At 47.3% G+C, this 15,066-nt stretch overlaps 3 protein-coding genes across 7 annotated transcripts in view; 1 reads left to right on the top strand and 2 right to left on the bottom strand.

The window, feature by feature from the left end:
- Positions 1 to 1,814: 1,814 nt before the first annotated feature.
- LOC6033919 (lipase 1) lies at positions 1,815 to 3,527 on the bottom strand. The gene is made up of 2 exons (XM_038249705.1): positions 3,213 to 3,527; positions 1,815 to 3,046 (listed from the first exon to the last, which is right to left on the bottom strand). Exons 1-2 carry the CDS (start codon positions 3,333 to 3,335, stop codon positions 1,949 to 1,951), a joined length of 1,221 nt encoding a protein of 406 aa, XP_038105633.1. The 5' UTR covers positions 3,336 to 3,527; the 3' UTR covers positions 1,815 to 1,948.
- Positions 3,528 to 4,021: 494 nt separating this feature from the next.
- LOC6033920 (lipase 3) lies at positions 4,022 to 9,652 on the top strand. Its single transcript, XM_038249706.1, is given in 4 exon segments — positions 4,022 to 4,225; positions 4,279 to 4,953; positions 9,167 to 9,254; positions 9,257 to 9,652. Coding segments are annotated over 4 exon segments (1,191 nt in total). The 5' UTR covers positions 4,022 to 4,117; the 3' UTR covers positions 9,577 to 9,652.
- Positions 9,651 to 15,066, bottom strand: part of LOC6033921 — a 37,543-nt gene continuing 32,127 nt past the window's right edge. For 2 of the 5 annotated variants that reach the window (XM_038249698.1, XM_038249700.1), the window contains 7 exons: positions 14,792 to 14,971; positions 14,522 to 14,734; positions 14,108 to 14,392; positions 13,730 to 14,042; positions 10,490 to 10,718; positions 10,043 to 10,430; positions 9,651 to 9,979 (listed from right to left, as the gene is read on the bottom strand). In XM_038249698.1, the coding sequence (XP_038105626.1) occupies positions 9,919 to 9,979; positions 10,043 to 10,430; positions 10,490 to 10,718; positions 13,730 to 14,042; positions 14,108 to 14,392; positions 14,522 to 14,734; positions 14,792 to 14,971 (1,669 nt within the window). In that variant the 3' untranslated portion in view covers positions 9,651 to 9,918. Of the gene's footprint in view, positions 9,980 to 10,042; positions 10,431 to 10,489; positions 10,719 to 12,901; positions 13,300 to 13,729; positions 14,043 to 14,107; positions 14,393 to 14,521; positions 14,735 to 14,791; positions 14,972 to 15,066 lie in introns of those variants that run through there. The other 3 variants (XM_038249699.1, XM_038249701.1, XM_038249703.1) reach the window with 2 other exon arrangements.

The following is a 15,066-nucleotide window of genomic DNA, read 5'->3' as shown; positions in this document are numbered from 1 at the left end:
TCAAAAACACATAAGGAACCATCCATATACCACGTGGACACAATAGGGAGGAGGGGAGGGGGGGGGGGTTGGCGATTGTCCACGTTCCATATAAAAGAGATTTTATTTGTATGGAAATTGTCCACGATGGGGGGAGGGGAGGGGGGTTGAGATTTCCAAAAATGTGTCCACGTGGTTTGTGGATAGTCCCTAATATTTATTATCTAAAAACACATTTTGCCTTCTCTTACTAGAAACTTGTCCAAAGAATCCGAAAATGCATTCCATTCTCCGATTAGAAATCATGTTTATTGAGAAAATTAAGACATTCGATTTTTCAACTGCTGCTTCAAGTTTTAACCATTTGTAGTGATTTTTCAAAGAAGTTATTCTTTCATTATTGAGTAATTTGTTAAACCGAAATGTCAAAATCACTCAGCGGTACCAACATCACGAAAAAAGGGTGCCATGGCATGACAGCCACATTTTTTTTCTAATGTTGGTGCTACCACAGATAACAGATGTACATCTTGGTTCTAACTTGTGTGTAAACCGTGTAAACTAAAAAAAATGCGTTGCATACAATCTTGCATCAAAAAAATTAGAGTGTGCAGGATACGCTTGGCGGCGCCACCGTCGCGGCTGAGAATACTTGACTTAACAATTAAAAAGGCTCAATAATTTCGAAAGAAAATAAATGTTAATCATTTAAAGAAAATAAATGTCAATTCATTTAAATATAAAATTCACTTCTGTATAATTCCAGTTGACTAAAAATAATGCAAAAATGCATTAACATTAATGAAAACATAACAGAAAATTCATTCAAAAATTATTTTTCAAGTGACAACTTAAAATAGTCCCTTTACACATGTTATGTCCGATTTCATTTTGTTTACCTTCTTTGGCGCGTAAAATTGCAACCCTCTGATGAATGACAGTCAGACATTGGTCTGATGTCGTTCGTACGGAATGTTTTATGCAGTGATTAGATGGTTCAACGTTCTGCTACTGTAGGCCATCATGATTTTGGAAGTGGCGCTATCTAGGCGGATGGTGCACACCCTAGCTCTTTTCAACGTATTTTGGTTTGAATTTTTACACACGTTTTTCAATGCTGTTTGTTCAATGATATACATCTGTTCTCTGTGGTGCTACTGTGCGATTTTGACATTTCGGACGTTCACCATTCCAACGCCATCTTCGCTTAAAAACCTGGATTCATTTTTTTTAATTTGCATCGCGGCCCTTCTTGATAGAATAGGTCCTGTACTTGACAGCTCGTTCCAAGGGGACCATAGTTGAACCATTGATAAAATGTTGTCTATTCATTTTTTTTTTTTGCATTAAAATGAAAAAAAAAGTGATCAGAAATGATTTTTAATCGTGTTTTTTTACCGCTGTACAAATTTAACATAGGGCTTTAGTACCTAATTAATTAATAATTCTATTTCGCTCACAAGTCACACGGAGAAAAAAGAGTTCCCAAATTCGTGAACAAGCGTTCATGAAAATGGGAACCACGAACAAAGTGTTCAAATTTCATGGTACGTTTTTCAAAATCGTACCATGGGATTTGAACACTTTGTTCGAGGTTCCCATTTTCATGAACGCTTGTTCACGAATTTGGGAACTCTTTTTTCTCCGTGCACGATGACGAGGATTTCTTTCTCGTGAAACTCCACAGTCCTATCGGCACATTTTTCTCCTTTGACTCGAATCTCATGTTACGTTGCTTTCATGCGTGCTTTGGCAATTCAGTCGGTAAATCTGACATTCCAAGTGTCGTCACAGCGTCGGTTTAATGGTTTCTTTCGACTTACTGAATGTTGACATAAGAGTTTTTTAAATTTGCTTATTTATTTTCGTCTCAATCTCCTTGGTTTCGTTAGCGATGTCTATTCGATATTTACAAAATTTCTTCTATACAAGTTCCGATATGTACAATGCAACTTGCACGCAAGTCACTTCAGGAAGCGTCCCGCTCCGCTCTTTCCACGTTCCGAACGACCTCGTCGTACAGCACTTCCTTGACGTTGTTGGCCAGGATGAAGTCGGCGTGGGTGAACCGCTTGTCCGGCACCGCGTAGCTTCCCACGACGTTCGGGATTTCCCGCTCCAGCTGCAGCACGTTCAGGTAGTTGACCACGTTGTCGTTGTACCCGTAATAAGTTCTAACGGGGGCGGTTGCCCTGGACAGGTTGTAACGAGGAACTGTGGAGTTACCGTAGACCAGGGCGTTTTTGGTTGGGTATTCGTAGTCAAACTGTCGGAAGATGCCATCGGTGATGATCTGGAGGTAGTGCAGGGCCTGCTTGACGGAAGCTCCCGCCGGGAAGTGGCCGAGGAATATTTGGAGCATTTTGACGTCCAGCTGTTTGGGGTTCGCGCCTGCCACGTTGTAGATGATCGTTCGACATGCGGTTTGCTGGGGGGCCGGACATAGCCACTTCCAAAAGTGGTACTGCTGTTCGAAGTGAGGGACGACCTCCAGGAGGCCTGCGGCGTCGAACGCTGCCTCGATCTCTTGCCGCAGGGTGACTCCGAGTCGGATGAAGCTACTCAGGCTGCGGTACATGTAGACTGCAGGGGAAAGCGCTTGCAACTGGACGATCTTGGCGTTGTACTGGGGTCGACTGGTCAATGCGATGAAGCTAGTCATGGCGCCCTGCGAGAATCCGATGTAGTGTAGTTTGGAGAACCCGGTGCGATCCAGGACAAAGTCGATCAACGCCGGAACGTCGTAGAACCCGATTTCGTGGAAGGTAAAGTCCCAGAACTCTGCGGAGTTCACCGCAAGGCGTTCGTGGTTTCGGGAGTATCGATTCCCGCGGGCGTTTCCCATCCAGATGTCGTAACCGCGATCGGCCAACAGATAGGCGAGCCCATGTTTCGGCCCGATCAGAACCCAATCCGAGCAGCTGGAGAACAGCGAGTGCATCATAAAGACCGGATGCTTGCCGGAGTTTGTGCGGGACGGAATGCGGTACATTGCCAGCAGGTAGCCATCCTCGGTGGGCACTTGGTACTCCTCGACCTCGTAACCGTACTTGCGGATCAGCTGGGGCTGAAAGATCGGTTTTGGTTTGAAATATTTCATTTGCTACCTAAAGTTGATTGACCTTGACGTCTTTAACGTCCTTCTCAAGATCAATCAACAGATTGAAACATTTCACTTGACAGGTCAAGGTCGATCAGCTGAAAGATTTCAAAAAAAGGACCTCTCAACTTACCACCGTCAGCAGGGCGTCCTCGTCTTCCACCACGAACGGCGCCGAACTGTTGTAGACGGCATGACCAGCCACAACAGACCCTAAACAGATCAACAGCAAAACAATAACCGACGATCGCGCCATTTCAAACTCTCCTTCTCTGTACTGTATCCCTAACTCCGTCCACTTCCAAGCCCATCGATCAACTGTCCGCCCGGTTTCGAGCCGCGGGGCTTCCGCGACTGATTTGTTCTTAATTCTAGCATCTAACAGCGTGTCGAGTTGATCTGCCACCACCACCTTCCTGGTACCCTAATGACATGCATTACCCGAAAGCGGTGCCTTAATTTGTGCGTTTATTGCCGTTGCAATTGCACATGGCTGCTGGTCAGTCGGCGGTGCTACCTGTAATTACAGTCCTCGGGCGGCATCATAATTCACCGTGCAGTGAACGCGAGATCAAAACAAAGAGAATTTCCCGTGAGCGTGAGCGCGCGGGCTTTGTTTTGGCGCGCAATGTTGAACTGGTTTGCGGTTAGTATTCTGGGCAATTACCCCGGTGGAAAGTACGAGCGTGATCAGATGTGACCGATTAGGTGGGTTTTGATTTAATGAGAAACATAAGTCGATTTGCGGTGGAGGTGGTGCCGGTTGACTACCTTGGGATTGAGATATCTTGGCGGTTTTGACAGTTGGTTGGTGGAGCTGGGAGGAATGTGACAGTTTGCGAGATTTCAAGTTATCGGAATGTACTCGTGGGTCATGTAACCGGCTGTTGAAAGACGTAAATGGGCAAAAATAGACTTGATTACTGAATAAAGAGCGAAATGATCAATCTTATCGTTGCCAAATTTATGACTCTTTCAAACTGTGCTGGGGGGTTTGGATTCAGCCTGGAACCATTCTAAGGGGCAGTGAAATTTGGGATGGGACAGCTACTGGTTCAGGTTTTACTGGTCACGTTGGTGGCACTTGCTGGGTTTACTGATGGCCAGGTTCACCCAGATATCGCGGAAGATGCCTACTTGGATTCGGTATGTCAAGGCATGGTTGGTTTCTGCACTGTTTTGTAAAACTTCTTCTTCAGCTAGGCTTGCTGCGAAAGTACGGTTACCCCGCCGAAGAACATATCCTAGAGACTGACGATGGCTACCTGCTGGGACTGCACAGGTGTCCGGGCAGTCCGGTATCTCCACCAGCTCCCGGAAAGCCCGTAGTCCTGCTGCAGCATGGCATGTTGAGCTCGTCCGCCGACTACATCCTGATGGGACCGCAGACCAGTCTGGTGTACATGCTGGCCGACGCTGGTTACGATGTCTGGTTGGGAAATTCCCGTGGAAATCGGTACTCGAACCGCCATCGATCCCGGAACAACGAAACCCAGCAGTTCTGGGACTTTTCGTGGCACGAGGTCGGCTCGATCGATGTGCCCAACATGATCGACTTCATCTTGGCAAGAACCGGTCAATCGGCACTCCAGTACGTTGGTCATTCACAGGGAACCACCGTGTTCTGGGTCATGATGTCCCAGCATCCGTACTACAATCAACGGGTCAAGAGTGCCCACTTGTTAGCTCCGGCAGCCTACATGCACCACACCCGTAGTCCGTACGTGATCTTCCTGGCGACCTACCTTCACACCACGGAGTTGATGCTGGAAATGATGGGCACGTACTACTTCGCACCGACCTCCGAGATGGACATCCAGGGCGGTATTGATCGTTGTCGAGACGGAGCTCCGTATCAGCAGATGTGTGCCATTACGACTGTGGGGACCGATTCGGGACTCGTGAATAAAAACGAACCGTCTCGTTCGAGGTTAGAAAACAGTGTGTTTTATTCATGTGGTTTTTTCTCTCTTCGCGGGTGTGAGTGTATGCGTGTGCTATTTAACGGGGGGTGCATCAATGCGATTGATTGCACCACCACATAGTCCCCCCCAGTTACACCAGAAATCTTACTCTATGCCCAGATGGTGTAACTACAGTTTTTCCGTCGCTTCTGGGATGTTCGTCAATGGCTGGGTCGCAGGTGTAGGCCGGTTTGACGCGATCGATGGAAATTCGTTGTGTTTTCCCGTTAATTTCGACGTCCATGTGCTTCTTGTCACGAGCAACCATCTTGAACGGTCCCTCGTAAGGCTGCACCAACGGTCTCTTCACTGCATCAATTCTCACGAAGACGTGAGAGCACTTCTCGAGCCGGCGGTTGACGAAAACAGCTGGCTTGGCGTGGTGATCTGGATCAACCGGTTTCAGCTTACCCATCGCATTCCGGAGCTGCTTAGCGAACTCCGTCCGGTCTTCGTTGTTGGTTTGCTGCTCAAGAAACTCGCCAGGCAATCGTAGAGTTTGTCCGTAAACCAACTCCGCCGCAGAGCATCCAAAGTCCTCTCGGAGCGCGGCCCGCAAACCAAGCATGATCAACGGGAGCTTGTCGCACCAGTGCTTGGAGTCCACCGCCATTATGGACGATTTCAGATGCCGGTGGAAGCGCTCGATGATGCCGTTCGACTGTGGGTGGTAAGCTGTCGTCCTGATGTGCTTGCAACCGATGATCCTGGAGAGCTCCCGAAAGAGTTCTGACTCAAACTGCCTGCCTTGGTCCGTAGCGATGGTTTCCGGAACTCCAAACCGACAAATCCACATTTCGCACAGCGCACGTGCCACAGTTTCCGCCGTCATGTCGGGTAACGGCATTACTTCGGGCCAACGGGTATATCGATCAATAGCTGTTAGCAGATACCGATTACCATTGCACGGCGGCAACGGTCCAACAAGATCGATGTGGATGTGGCGGAACCGGCTGTTAGGGGAGCAAACTTTTCCAGCGGGGCCTTGGTATGCCGATGGATCTTGGATCGCTGACACTGCACACAGGATTGGACGTAGTGTTTGACGTCCTTGTTGATGTGGGTCCACACGAAGCGGTCCGTAACCATCCGCCGAGTCGATCGTATACCCGGATGCGCCAGGCCATGGATGTGCTGGAGCACCAGTTGGCGGTGTTGTGGTGGTATGTAGGGCCTGACCTTACCTTGTGAAGTGTCGCAGTAGAGTGGCTTCGGCGTTAATGGTGTTTGACGGAGCTCAATTTTCAGTCCTGTCGACGAGCTCAGTAGGCGCTGCAGTTCGCTGTCGTTTGTCTGATCTGCTACGATCTGTCCGTAATCAATCGGCGATGGAGCTGCTACGGCTTCGATCCGGGACAACGCGTCCGCGACGACATTGTGTTGGCCGCTGATATGCCGGATGTCGTTGGTGAACTCCGAGATGTACCGCAAGTAGCGATCTTCGTGGGGGAGCCTACTGTTTGGACTGGATGTCAGAGCAGTGGTCAGTGGTTTGTGGTCTGTGAAGATGACGAACCGCCTCCCCTCCAGCATGTGCCGGAAATATTGCACCGCCATTTTCATCGCCGTGAGCTCCCGTCCAAACGTTGAGTACCTCTGCTGGGATGGACTGAACTTCTCGGAGTAGAACCTAAGGGATTCCATTGGCCGTCGGCGAACTGCTGTAGGACTGCTCCAGCTGCTGTATTCGACGCATCGATCAGCAGGCTCAGAGGCTTCGTCGAATCCGGATAGTGCAGAAGAGTCGCGGTGGCCAACGACTGTTTGCACTTTTCGAATGCTTCCTAGCATTGTCGGTCCACTCCAGCTTCCGCGAATCGTTCTTCTTGTTGCCCGGTATCAAATCTCGCAGGTGAGACTGCGTGTCTGTCGCGTGCGGCAGGAACCTTTTGTAACAGTTAACCAGGGCCAGAAATCGACGAAGCTGCTTGACGGTTGACGGCAACTTGAACTCGGTAACAGCTTTAACTCGATCGGGCAGTGGAAGGATACCGTCACCGCTGACGGTGTAGCCCAAGAATTCCACGGTGCTTTGCGCGAAGTGGCTCTTCGGAACGTTGATGACCAACCCGTACATCTGCAATCGCTCGAACACTTTGCGCACGTGCATGTAGTGCTCGTCGGGAGAAGCCGAAGCAATGCAGATGTCATCTACGAAGACTACGACGTACTCCATGTCCGCGAAGACCTTGTGCATAAACCTTTGGAAGGTCTGACTGGCGTTGCACAAGCCGAACTGCATTCGGGTGAACTCGAAGAGCCCAAATGGAGTAATCACCGCCGTTTTTGGAATGTCGTCCTCCTCAACCGGGATCTGATGATAAGCCCTTTCGAGATCGAGCGTGGTGAAGATCGACTTCCTGGAATGCGTTCAGTAGATCGTGAATATGCGGGACAGGGTAGCGATCAGGGACGGTCACCTGGTTCAGGCCGCGGTAGTCTCCAACAAATCTCCATTGGCCGTTCTTCTTCTGCACGCAGTGGAGGGCTCGCCCAGCTGCTGCTGGACGGACGACAAATCCCGAGTTCACTCATGACCTGAAACTCCTTCCTAGCGGCTTCCAGCTTATCTGGTGCTAAACGTCGACATTTGCTCGACACCGGAGGACCCTTCGTTTGAATGTGGTGCGTGACGTCGTGTTGCGCAGCAGATTTCATGGTCGTCGGAAGGGTGACGTCACGGAACTCGACGAGAAGGTCTCGAAACGGATGATCCGTGGCCACGACCGTTACGCTGTGGACGCTTGCGGTTGTTAGACCGCCGGTAGACGACAGTTTGGTGAGTCCGTCGATCAGACGGCGGTGTTTCAGGTCAACGACGATTCCGAAGGCCGCTAGGAAATCCGCGCCGATTATAGCCATTCCAACGTCAGCGACCAGGAAGAGCCAGTTGAACCTGCGTCGCAGTCCCAAATCGGTAGTCAGCACGCGCTTGTCGTACACCTTGATACGAGAGCCGTTGGCCGCGTGTAGATCGAATGCCGCTGCTCCTTTCATCCGGTCTCTGTTAGTGGCCGGAATCAGAGACGTCCGAGCCTGTGTCAATCAGGAATCGTGTGTTGCTTGTGCGATCATACAACAAAATTCGGCGGCTTTGAGTACTTCCGTCCACCTCCGCCGACTGTGGTGAACGCGGAACTAGTTTTTTTGATTCTGGAACTTGCAGGGGTCCCGACACCTCAGAGCACGGCCGCCGTACTTCCGGTGGAACCAGCAGATTTCGTCTCCGTCTCCATACGTGCTCCGGGAACTGGATCGCGCTGCTGAACGGCTGCGGGAGAAGCTTCTGCCGCGATCAGCTTTGAGGTTACGAATTTCTTCGGTGAGAGCAGCAATTTGGCAGCGCAGATCGGGGTCTTCGGGCTTCGTCGTGGAGCGCTGGACGCGGCGGAAACGTGACGCGTTGAGGAATCCATCATTTTGTCCGCCATTTCTGCCAGCTTGCCGACCGTCGTCCCGTCGCTGATTGTGAGAATGTTCTTGACGTCCGGCGGGAGTCGCTGAAGGAACAGCATCTTGAGCAGGTCGTCGGAGATTTTCAGACCTGCCGAAAGTTCCATCATTTTCGCGAGCAGATGGGTCGGCCGCATGTCCCCCAGATCGCAGGCATTCAGAAGGCGTTCCAATCTGCCCTGAGGCGAAACTTGGAAACGAGAAATCAGGCGCTCCTTTACCGCTGCGTATTTGTTAGCTTCCGGCGGGTTCGTAATAATGTCGGCGACGTGACAAATCACCGTCTGGTCAATCTTGGCCACAATGTGATTGAACTTGGTGTGGTCCCGCACTACGTTGGCCAACTCGAACTGCGCCTCCGCCTGTGCGAACCACATGCCCGGATCGTTCTTCCAGAAATCCGGAAGTCTTACGGCCACGCTGGCGGCCACTGCTGCGTTTTCGACGACGGTAGGATCGGGGTCGGGCATTGTCGAAACTTCCGCTTTTACGCGTCGGGGTCACCAATTGTGGGGACCGATTCGGGACTCGTGAATAAAAACGAACCGTCTCGTTCGAGGTTAGAAAACAGTGTGTTTTATTCATGTGGTTTTTTCTCTCTTCGCGGGTGTGAGTGTATGCGTGTGCTATTTAACGGGGGGTGCATCAATGCGATTGATTGCACCACCACACGACCTTCCTCATGGCTGGCTTCAACTCGCAAGAGGTCAACTACACCATGCTTCCGGTCATGCACGGTCACTCCCCGGCGGGAGCTTCCGCCACGCGCAAACGGTGCGATCGCGAATCTTCCGGCAGTTTGATCACGGTCCAACCATGAACATGATCCGGTACGGCTCCATCACACCACCCAACTACAACCTGCAGAACGTCCAAGCTCCCACCCTGCTCTACCACAGCACGAACGACTGGTTGGCCGGCCCGGAAGATGTCCTCCTGCTCGCTGGACAACTGCCGAACGTTCGCAAGCGCTACCTGGTCCCCCTTCCGGCCTTTAACCACATGGACTTTGTTTGGGCCATCAACGTAAGGTCACTGCTGTACGATGAACTGCTGGCCGATTTACGGGCTTACGTTTGAAATTTGAAATATTTCATCTGACTTTTGTCAAACGAAATATTTCAAGACTTTGGAAAACAAATAAATCAAACACATTTTTTTGTCATTCAACTTTAATACAATTTCTCTTTATTTTAATTTTTTGTTTCTTCCTTTCGACTGTCCGCTCGTGGACTTTTCTTAAAACAACTAAAGGATACAATGTTCTTTTTTTTACATCACTTGGATTGCATCTACAAAACTAGAAATCTACTTAGCGTCTAAGCTCAGTATTTCATACACAGGAAAATTAGTTATTCTACCTATTAGTTGTGATTTTGTGGCCTCCGACCTCAGATCAAGAGATAATTGTACAATTCGCAGCTAATCTCGCGACACGAGCGCCGCCTTTATCGACTCGTACGTCGACTTTGTCGACTCTACCCTAAAATTTGAAAAAAAGAAATGTCAGTATCACTAAAAATTTAACTCAAACTAATTCTCAAACCTCAACGCCAGCAGCGGCTTCAGCGCGCTGCGGATGTTCCCGTAAACGGCCGGATTGGCCGCTTCCTGCACGCGCAAAATACTGTTGGCCACGTCCGGAGGGCGCGTGAAGAGACGGGACGGCCTCGACGGCAGCGCCACCGCGCCGGCAAAGTCTTCGAGGGCGCGCTCGCGCAGGTACAAAAAGGGCCGAATCACTCGAACCTGGCCACCTTCGCCCGGCGAGCTGGCGCTCGCGATGGCCTGCGTCGTGTGCAGCTGGCCCTGGTACAGCAGCGACGTTAGGAACCGATCGGCCAGCTTGTCCAGCGTGTTTGCCAGCGCGAGCACGTTGAAGGCTTTGCGCGTGGCGAACGCGACCAGTTTGTCTTGGAGGTTTTCCGTAGATTCTGGAAGACACAAACTTGAAACATTTCACCTCTCGCGAAATTTCATCCAAGCCACAAACCAGTCTGCTCGTAGAAATAGTCCACCTGAAGTTCCCGCAGGTACAGCATCAGGGCGCGCGGGTCGACGCCACAGTCGCCGAAACTAACGGTGGCCAGCGTCACGTTGGTGAGGTGGCGGGCGCGGACAAACTGGCGCAGCAGGTGCAGCAAACAGAGCGAGGAACTCGATCCGGACAGACAAACCAGCACGCGGTCACCCTCCTTGATCATGCCGAAATCGTCCAGGGCCTGGCGGAGAAAGTTGGAATTAACTCCGTATTTTTTTCAAAACAAAAATTACCCGCTTCAAATCGCATGCAAAATCAAAAAATCATATTAATTAGGCTCGAAAAAATCTTGATTTTTTTTTTGAAAATGTTTAAAAGTTTCTGCTCGGGTAACCACATTCCACAGGTGTTCACTTTGACAGACAGATGGCGCTTCAGTACTCAATGGTGCTGCCACCTCACTCTGAATCGGTTTGGAATGTGGGAACGTGAGGGGCAGAAATGGTCAAAATTGAACAAAAATAGTTGATTTAGTGAAATTTTAGAAAAAGTTGAAATTTAGCACCTTTTAATTGGTCGTTTGATAATGTTATAATGAATTATAAATTTTAATAATTGTTTTATCATTTTTCACGAGATGTGAAATTTATTTTGTAAACTTATGTTTACTTACGTTTTCGTCATGACAAATGAGAGATTTTTAATTTATAATTATAAATCATAAATAATTTTAAATGTGCTAAAATTTAACTTATAAACTATTTTATCAGTGATAACAAAATACATGACAAATAACATGATAAATTTAATGGATCATGAAAAATGTAGGAAAAACTTGCAAAATTTAGTGTTCGTATAACAGATAGTACTTTCCCTTTAATTCTAAATTGCTGTTCAATAAATCCAAGTTTTGATCATCTTCAATATAAATAATAATGATTATTCACTCCGAAAAATTTCCAATTTCCACTGGACTTTCAAATCATCAAATCGTCTTCAAACTTAGTGAAAATTTCGCGGTACTTTAACTTTACTTTAGTAAAGTTTTCAATCAATCAAGTTTGAATGTTCTAATTTTTTAGTATTCTTCCTTCAAAATAAAACGGCAGTCAAATTGTTACTATACAAAAAATTAAAACATCGATGATTAAAATAGCGATCATCGACACAGCGAAAGTTGGCTGTTACTCCTGTACCCCTTTTTTATTAGAATTGTTAGATTTTTAACTTTTAAATCATTCAAAATTTACCAATTCATAGAAAATCTGAGCAATGTTTCAAAAACTACTCACAATTTATTTTTGAGTCAAAGTCAACTTTAAAAATTGGATTCACCCATTTTAATCACTCTAAGCCGTTCGACCAATTCTCATCACTTTTAAAGTTTTCCGCTATTAAATCAACATTTTTCAGATGCATAAACAATGGAGAGTTGCTTGCTCACTTTTATTTGAGCTATTTATTACTTTGGAACAGTCAAACACACTTTATGAAAGCTGTAATTCATGATCAAAGTGGATTTTTAATAGATCAAAATATTTCAAGAAAATCCACTGCAGTTAACCAAAATCGAATTAGCAATACAACTATCGTGTTGAGAAATTAGATTGCAAACACACATTTTTCACATGCTTGGTATTTGACATTGACGTTTAATTTTTATGGCCTTATTTCCAATAATTAGTAAAAAAAACTTTGCAATATTTTTTATAAGACTGGCAATGTTTTCACATTTTTTTTTTCAGTCTTTAATAATTCTTGACAACTATGTTGATTAATACTTCCATTTCCGTATTAATAGGGCGAATCTGTAGATTTAAACAAACAGTCTATCCCACTTGCTCTAGTGTCAGTTCACGTTGAGTAAGAAAGGGATAGGCTGCTTGTTTACATCTTCGGATTCGCCCTATTAACTTTTCAATACGGATTTAAAATGACAAGTTTAATCAGCAAACATTATTGGGTTTGGTTATATTTCAGTTATTTTTTCATGATTTCAATTATTTTCGAGCCTTTGTTTTGAGAAGGAAATTCTTTCAAGATGCCATGCTTTCTAAGACGTCCCATAAATAACTAAATCAATGAAATTAAAATTGTTTTTTTTTTAATCTAGGATGATGAATTTGATGAAAGTATTAAATTTTGTGTTACCATTTAACCAATTGAATTTTCATGCATGGTATTACGAGTAAATTTACAGTCCAATCACCGATCCATAGCGGTCCAATCCTTGCAATGAACTGTTCGACCGTTTTGTCCAGTAGTCTGATTCGGTGTGTGGATGAGGAGGATGCACTGCCATTGCCAATTTGATGAGTTTCTAATTAGATGATCACTAGTGGTTGGTTTGGGGTTAAAGTAAGGCATAAGGGGGGTGGTCATGAATCATCAAGAAAAAAAGAGACGGAAGAAGACACCAAAAGAAACAGTTTCAAACACCATCGGTATGAGTGTAGTTTATTGTTGTTTTACACATCGTTATCCTGCTTCTCTCTTGTTTGCTTGACTTGTGTGGCTACTATACAGTAAATCACAATGTGTTACACAACAACTTCTTGATTAACTCTGTTTAACATGACTCTCTTCAGCGCTTAAAAACTCTCGACTTAAAAGTGATAACGAAAATACTAACAATCTTTAGCTTCTTTTACTCATTCTTTGCTCGCGGCTAACAAAAACTTCTAGTACGACTCTCTTTCAGCTTATGTGAGGGATAAAAAAATAAAGTACAAACATAAATATTTCTGACTGGATATTTCTCCGCACATTTCAACTCGAACGTCCTCTTAAACTTTGAACCAATCTACCACTACGTTCATCATCTTTACAACGCGTTCAAGATAGAAAGGGATAAAGAAAAGAGAAAGAAAGACAACAAGCGATTATAGTAGAAAGCCTGCTTGGATTTTGTTTGTGGTCGTGAAAGGTGTGCTCAAAATGGCGGCTAACGAAATGAGCGCGCGCAGCGAGAACAATAGGAACTACCTCACAGTGTGTGTGTGTGTGTGTGTTGGGTTAGTGATGCCTTGCTTCGAAACGACTTTTAGTAGGATTATTGTTTTAAATATATATGTTTTCTAGACTTGTAGCAGAATGTTAATAATTGCAAGCGTGGTTACTTGTGTGTTTCAAAATGGCGTCAGCCAACACAAACAAAAATGGCGGCCTTTGACAAACAACCAATGGTTAGTCGCGCCCCGAAAACGGAGTAACGTGCAGTGAGCGACGGCGCAAGCATGTTTAGTCATTAACCTCGGCTGCCTGCTTCCAGATGTCCTTGGGGAGGTTGTGCCACTTGGCGACTTGGCCATCCACCGACGGTGACGAACCGGCCGCTTCTGACAGATCCTGCGAGGGTGAACTCTTCAGCACGTTGGGCTGGCGGATGAGTTTGGAGGAGGGTGGCACGGTAATGTCTACTTCTGGGGTGGTTGGTAAGCGCAAGGGATGATCTTGGAGTGGCTCAAAAGCAGACGGGAGCGCTCCCGATTCGGACACTACGCGCCGTTGAGGCATCTCTACCCGACTGGACGACTCTTCGAGTTGCGCTGAAATGGTACGGTTTCTACGAGAGAGGACGCCAAGCTTGAGTAACATAAACAAATTTAGCAGGCAATGCGCAAAGCTTACCTATCCTTACCACTGCGCAGCTTTTCGTCCGGATCGCTGAAGCACATGTTGATGCCTGAGTCCTGCGAAGACATTGAAGATCGCAGGTCGAGCGTCTTTGCAATGGCACCAGTGTACGGGAAAGCCGGACTGGGCATTGGGAGCTGCGAGGGTGGCCCCATTGAAGCGACCACAGTGCGCGAAGGCCTCGGGAACGACTCCGATCGGTGCTTGTCGATGTCAGCCGATTTGGGTCGATGATAGCTGTCCGGCGTAACGTCACTATGCCTTTGGTGCTTGATCAAACTGGCGGAAATTACAAGAGGAGCATGGGAAAGCGACAAAAATAAAACCGGGTGTTAGTTTGCGCGTACTAGGCTTTAATCTAGACATCCAACAGGGGACACAGAGGAAGTGCGAAGGGAAGATCATTACAGTTTTGGGCCGGCCGTGTTCGACCGCAGGATGTCCGGCGGAGAGTTTTTGCGCGCCCCGAGCATCCCATCCGGCGAGTAGATTTCGTCCATCGAGTTGACCACGTCTCGGATCTCCGACTTGACGTCCGTCAACATGCCCTTGCTAAACTCCTTCAGGTAGTCGACCACATCCGACGCCGAGATCGAGTCCCGCTTGTTGTCGTTGGTGAAGCTGGAAGAAGGGTTGTTGTTTTTCCACGTATAAAAACTTAAATTCCTCAAAAATTACCTAACATTCCCCAGCGAGCTAAAGGTAGCCCCACTCATGTCCAGACTGTCGGTGCTCTCCAGCACATCCTCCACCTTCGAGATCACCTCGCGAATCTCCGACTTGATCTCCGTCGCGAGCTCTTTGGTTACCTCCTTTACGTACGCCTGGATGTTTTCGGCACTTTCGCTGCAGAAGCTGCTGAAAAGATTAAAGATGGCGACGGTAATTTGAAATGTTCTGAACAAGCGACGGCACGCAATCACACACACTTATTAATGAAAGCAACTAAGCTA

The sequence above is a fragment of the Culex quinquefasciatus genome, chromosome 1, assembly GCF_015732765.1.
Source record: "Culex quinquefasciatus strain JHB chromosome 1, VPISU_Cqui_1.0_pri_paternal, whole genome shotgun sequence".
In the NCBI taxonomy this organism is placed as follows: domain Eukaryota; kingdom Metazoa; phylum Arthropoda; class Insecta; order Diptera; family Culicidae; genus Culex; species Culex quinquefasciatus.
Note: the sequence above shows the minus strand (reverse complement) of the source record. Positions and strands in the feature narration are given on the sequence as shown.